The sequence below is a fragment of the Gobio gobio genome (assembly GCF_949357685.1).
Source record: "Gobio gobio genome assembly, chromosome: 23".
NCBI lineage: Eukaryota > Metazoa > Chordata > Actinopteri > Cypriniformes > Gobionidae > Gobio > Gobio gobio.
In genome coordinates, this window is record NC_137119.1 from 4,849,684 (window position 1) to 4,856,453 (window position 6,770).

Genomic DNA, 6,770 nt, shown 5'->3' on the forward strand with positions numbered 1-6,770 from the left:
GCGATATGCATATCGCAACGGCACGCAATATCTGAATGATTTTAATAGGCTACTTCAATATTGTGAAAAGTGTACATTTTAGTTAGACGCATATAGCAGAGAATAGACTGAGCACACGACAAACGCAATAACTTGCGAAAAACAACTCCTTGCCGCCCCGCGCTGTCTGATACACACCAAAACGTGCACACAAGCCACCTTTCTGAGAGCGTGTGATTATTAAGCATTAGGTCCTAAAGTGACAGCCTGCTAATACAGTAATCCTGCCGCTGTCTGTCAAACAATGACTGCTGTCTTTAGTTCTAATTTTTTATAAAGATAAATTAAAATAACAAAAATAATCGTCCACCCAGGTGTCGTTCAGGTGTCTTTGTTTACCTGGATGTTCTTGATGTTAAGTTTTAGGTTGATGTAACTATATAATTACCAAGTCAAGCAAAGGGTTTAATATTGGCATTACATTTGTTTGTTTACATTGATGTTAAAATTATATTGCCAGATTTGTGACATTATTTTTTAGTAAGTTGTAGTGATGCTTTCTTTTCCCAGAAAGAATGTGAAACACATAAATGGCATCATTCTCAGTTTTTAAATATTTTTTTAATAGAATTTAAATAGATTTCACACACTTGAAGCAATATCGTATCGCATATTGAATATCGCATTATTTAACAAGGCATTGCATATCGCATTTTTCTTCAGTATCGCACAGCCCTGCTTCCAATGTTTCATCTTCGGACTCTCACTCGGATTGATATGGTAAAATCGACGCCATCGCTACTGTCTTTACAATCGCTGAGCTTTAGGAAGCCGCTGGAGCTGAAGTTTAGATTCTGACGTGCGCTATCAGCAGTAGACCAATCACAATGGACAGGGCCATCTGACCAATCAGAGCAGAGTAGACCAATCACAACAGACTGAGCGATCTGACCGTTATTAAATAAGAGTTCCCCATCCAAGCATCACCCCAGCATGAACACCAACACCATTTACCAATTAAAAACTAGCCGTACCAAACAGAACTGCAAATATAACGACTGTTTCCAAACAATCCGACTGTCGACCATCTGATATTGCTGAGCAAACCTGCTAGTCCCGCCCCCATTCCACCATTGGTTGAGCCAGAAAAAAGTCAACCTATGAACTGCTTGTATATAGTAGTCTCAGCACATTAAACTCGACTAGGAGAACTCAAATGCTGACAAACACAGCACACATCACCTTTAACGTCCTTCACGAGCATTCCCTGTGCTAGCTGGACGTACCTGTATAAGCAATCCATGTACTCAGCGCCTTTGCTGTATTCCTCCCAGTATCTGTGATACATCACCAAAACCTTTTCTTCGGACTCCAGGACTCTCTGTAAGACACACACACACACACCGCAATGATGTAAGACATCCACAATTAAAACATAAAGGGCCCTATTTTAACGATCTAAGCTCACGGCGCAGGTGCACTTCACGTTTGCTAGTTTTACGACGGAAAAAAAGGATTGTCCCTCGTCTCGTAATGAGTCAAGGGTGTGTTTTGGGCGTAACGTGCAATGAACCAATCAGAGTCTCATCTCCCTTTCCCTTTAAAAGCCAGTTGTGCGCGCACCATGAGAGGATTTGCTATTTACATTTACATTTATGCATTTGGCAGACGCTTTTATCCAAAGCGACTTACATTGCATTCAAGGTATGTAAGGCATTGCATATTTCGGTAAGTTTTCGATTAATCGTCCAGCCCTAGGTGAACAGATTCGCCAGTGCATTGGATATTTAAACAACGTGACGCTGCAACTAACGATTATTTTTTCTGTCAGATTCATCTGATGATTCTTTTTTTCCGATTATTTTATTTCAGAGAGGGTAGTGAATTTGTATATTACTTTAACATGAAATCAATGAATGATGACAATATAAATTGTATTTCAGGAAGGGTAGTGTACTCAAGTCATTTTATAATGAAATAGATGAACACAAGAAGCATTTTAAACATTATGTATAACTAATAATAATATTCATCATAAAATGTATACAGAGTAGGCCTAATTAGGAAAAGTTGTTTACTATAATAGTTGAGTATGATTTACTTATTGATTTGTGTTAAAAGTAAACGAAAATGCACTTGTATTTACCTGCAAAAGGTTCACATACAGGAGCTTTCAGCGTAGTGTTAATGTATAACTAGTCGTCTATTTTGAAGATATACATGTGAATAAACAACGACTAAAGTTTTGCCCAAACTTCAAAGACACATTTAAATGATTAAAACTAGAGGCATATCTTAACTTTAATGTTACTTTAATCATGCAAACTACCTATATACAGCATTATATGCATATGTGTTTGGGAAAGAGGGGAACCCGGTCGCATTTGCAGCAGATATATGCAGCCCATAATAAATCAAAACACGAGACGTACTGGGGTCGGAGAATAACACCGGAAAATGTGACCGAATGGACAATATTCGTCTGTATTTGCAAATGTACAGAGCGAACAAAGCACAGTTTTATTCGGCTTCTTTTTAAGTACTCCCACACTTTTGAATGCCGCGGTCTGGCTTTATATGATAAATGATAATTTTTGTAAATGCCCAGGAGCAGAAGCTGCCATTATTCTAGACCTGTTCTATTCTAGAACATAAATAATGTGACGCTGACGCGTTGCAGCCCTACGCTGGACGTGAAAATGATAACTGTGTCAGGCTGAAACTAGCCAAAAACACTTGCGTCGTGCCTGGCGTCACATTGCGCCGGGTGTGTGAAGGGGCCAAAGACTGTTCTTACCTTGAACAACTGACGGACGTGGTTCTCCAGAAACACCTTCGTCTCAGTGTACAGTCTTTCCCCTAAAGGCTCCGGATATGCCACACACAGCGCATATATGTCACTGAAGCACACGTTAAGGAGATTTTAAATGCAGGATACATGACATAGTTACTCATCAGTGATCAGGATTCCTTGATGATTAGAAAGGTCAAAAGAACAGCATTTATTTGAAATTGAAAAACTATTAAAGGGTTAGTTCACCCAAAAATGAAAATTCTGTCATTAATTACTTACCCTCATGTCGTTCGACACCCGTCAGACCTCCGTTCATCTCCAGAACACAAATGAAGATATTTTAGTGTAAATCTGATGGTTCTGAAAGGCCTCCATTGGCACAATGCACGGTTCACTCTAAAGACCCTTAAAAGGTACTAAAGACGTCGTTACAAAGTCCATCTCACTACAGTGGTTCTACAATAACTTTATGAAGCGGCGAGAATAGTTTTTGAGCGCAAAAAAAACCCTAAATAATGACTTCTATAGTGATGACGATTTCAAAACACGGCCTCATGAAGCTTCGAAGCGTTATGAATCAGTGAGTCGAATCAGTAGTTTGGCGGTTTGACACGTGATCCGAATCATGATTCGACTCACTGATTCATAAGCTTCGAAGCTTCATGAGGCCGTGTTTTGAAATCGTCATCACTATATAAGTCGTTATTTAGGGTTTTTTTGCGCACAAAAACTATTCTCGCCGATTCATATAGTTATTGTAGAACCTCTGTAGTGAGATGGACTTTGTAACGACGTCTTTAGTACCTTTTAAGGGTCTTTAGAGTGAACCGTGCATTGTGCCAATGGAGGCCTTTCAGATCCATTAGATTTCAGCTAAAATATCTTCATTTGTGTCTGAAGATGAACGGAGGTCTTACGGGTGTCGAACGACATGAGGGTGAGTAATTAATGACAGAATTTTCATTTTTGGGTGAACTAACCCTTTAAAATCTTATTGATCCTACCAAAGTTTTGAATGGTAGTGTAAGAGGTACATATAAAATATGTAAAACATTTCATAAAATCCTCATAAAATCCCCAAATCCTGATCACAAGACAAATTGAAAAGGAAGAAGAAAGAGGACGCGATTGCTCTAAATCAAATCAAAGAGCTCAGGATACGAGAAGCGGTCGTTCCATGTCGCTCTCTCCACGTAATCAAGCATCACAACCGCTCTGATTGTCGTCAGGAGCTTGTTCCACGTCTCATCGAAATCCACCACCCGCGGTTTTAAGGACATGGTGTGTGGCTTCGGCTTCGACTGGGGGGGGAGACATGAAAAAGCAGGAGATATCGTTAGCATTACCATTAGTGCTGGTTTAACTAAAACAAAAGGCATTTTCGGAAATTGAAATAAAACTGAAATACATTGAAGTACTAAAATTCATTAAAACAAAAAATAAAGCTAAATAGAAATATTCAAGAAAAACAAACAATAATAAAAAAGAGAAAAACACATCAAAAATAAAACTTACATCAAATCAAAATATTAAAATAGTATAAATAATACAAAAAAAATTTAATTTCAACTGGATAAGGATTTTTTTTAAAATGCATTTTGTAGAAATGGCAGACTGTGGCTAGTGGTTTTCCAAAGTTACTAGCCACAATTTTGACATCAATACCATGGTGAAAAAATGACATATAGATATTTTAATATTATCTCATAATTTAGCAGCAGGAATATTAGGCTGCTGTCACTTTAAGACCTGATGCACGGATCCATTACACTGTTACACATGCGTTTTCCTTCTCAACTGTTTACCTTCACTTAAAACAGAACTGACTGTGTTTACGTGGACACTCGTCAAGACCGGCATTTTGACATTATTGTGTGTGTATTTGACTGTTTAAGCGTGATAAGCAGCGAAAAAGAGCTCAATTTAGTGTTGAGAGGCGGCTTTATGTGGCGCACTTTGGGTGTTTGAGCACAAAATCTGCCGGAATGAGTCAAATCATGCACACTATGTGCAATCCCACGGCGAAATTCAAGCCCTGTAACAACAACAATATTCATCCGGAGCAAATGAAATTAGTTGGCGGGTGTTCATGTCAAGCCATGATAACAAGCAAATTATATTTCTCTGTAGAAAATCCCATGATTGTTTCCCCAATGATTACTATTTTAAAATTCCCTGAGGTTTCCTATTAATAGTACAACAGTAGCTCCTACCACACGCGGCACATAAATTGTTCAAATACAATGAATAATAAAAGTTTTTTCTTTAAAAAAAAAAAAGAAACAACTTGCAAATGTATTTTGTAAATGCATCAAAAAAATTTAATGGGGCATTAGCATTTTTTGATTTTCTAAATATACCAATATATCACCCAGGCCGAAAGATATTTCTCCATTTCCATATTATGAGTTACCTTGCATAATTCATATCTCTCAAATATATTAAACACTTTGAGTGAATTTCAAGTAAATAAGAAGTACAGATTTTTGACTTTTTGTGTACATTTGTGTTTCAATATTTGCTTTATCTATATTTATATCATTCTTCCCTGCTCTCAATATTTCAGTCAGTTTTGGGTATAATTAATTACTAAGTTATTTGAATTAGTGTAATTTAATAACTTTCCCTCGTAAAAGTAAACTAAGTGATTACTCTTATTTTTCTGTAATTTAATTACAGTTACTTCTGATGTAATTGCACTAAAAATACTACAGAACAAGTCTATATAAAACAATAGTGGATTTAACATCGTAAAATGTGTTTTTAACGTAACCTTCTGCTTTTACGCGATTTATATTCTTAAATAATAATAATAAATTAAGAATAATTGTATATCGTTTACTTGAAAGAGCGGTTTCATTTCTATCCTTCTATTGTTGAACTGTCCGAGGATTTAGAAAGTAACTAATAAGTAATCCGATACTTTATAGAGAGAGTAATGAGTACAGTCATCTAATTACACAGTTGAAGATGTATTTAGTAGCGAGTTATTAATTACTTTTTTAGAGTAACTTACCCACCACTGCTAACAGTTGACCACACCAACACACAGATGTAACAATAAAGTAATATTAGTTGACAGATCTGTCTAGAAGAGAATAAAGACTTCTACACAATACAACCACTTCATAAACAACAACACAATCAAAGGGAAACTGATTATTAGAGTAACTGATTGTCCCATCAGTGAAGATCAACTCATTATCTCAGTGTCAACATCCAAAATAGCTGTCAAGGCACATCAAAAGTATAAATGTCATTTGATCTACATAGAAACTCCTCTATAAATAGCCAAAACAAATGAGTTTACACCTCCAATACATCCACTTGCTGTAAAACAGAGTCACCCCCAAACTGCAGAGAGGCCTAGTTACACATATCCATGATATGACTGCATGAAAACAGAAGCTGGTGGGTTATTTTAAGCAGAAGTGATAGGATAGCAGCTGTGTACTGTGGTAAACAAACACGTACACTTGTGTTTATAAGAGATCGGCGTGTGTTTATGACATAAATGCAGTGTTATGGAGCAGAAGCAGGAGCTAACGTCTGTGCTAACATGAGCGCTGCTCATTCGCACACACACCTGAGATTGAGAAAGCCCTGCGGAGCTGCGAGTCTCGGGCGGTCCGGAGGCTCGGCTGTGGCGGGTCTGGATGTGCTGTCCTCGGGTCAGTGTGTCACGGGTGAGGGTTTGAAGTGAAGCTGTCAGGACGCTTGATTCCTCTCTCTCCCTCTACACCTCTGCCATTGCCTTTCGCGGACTGTACCACTGCATCAGCTGTAGGGGTGGACGAGCGCACTTAATGATGTCTACCGTTATGACAGCCGTTAAACTACACGAGACATCGAATGAACGTTTATTACTTGGATAACACAAAAAGTGTGTATTAATGAAATGTGTTGTCCATTAAACAAACGATGATATTGTATCGCAACTTTCACCAGACTCCCCCTTTTATTGGTGGTATGACCGAAATGTACGGCAGCTGTTCGC

General features: G+C 37.8%; 1 protein-coding gene across 1 annotated transcript in view; it reads right to left on the minus strand.

The window, feature by feature from the left end:
* The window catches only part of cul2 (cullin 2), a 47,785-nt gene extending 41,229 nt beyond the window's left edge, over nucleotides 1-6,556 (minus strand). Inside the window, exons 1-4 of the mRNA XM_079805562.1 lie at nucleotides 6,360-6,556; nucleotides 3,935-4,074; nucleotides 2,777-2,879; nucleotides 1,266-1,360 (exon numbers count right to left, since the gene is read on the minus strand). Of these exons, the coding sequence (XP_079661688.1) occupies nucleotides 1,266-1,360; nucleotides 2,777-2,879; nucleotides 3,935-4,053 (317 nt within the window). The 5' untranslated portion in view covers nucleotides 4,054-4,074; nucleotides 6,360-6,556. The remainder of the gene's footprint in view (nucleotides 1-1,265; nucleotides 1,361-2,776; nucleotides 2,880-3,934; nucleotides 4,075-6,359) is intronic.
* Between the last annotated feature and the right edge of the window lie 214 nt (nucleotides 6,557-6,770).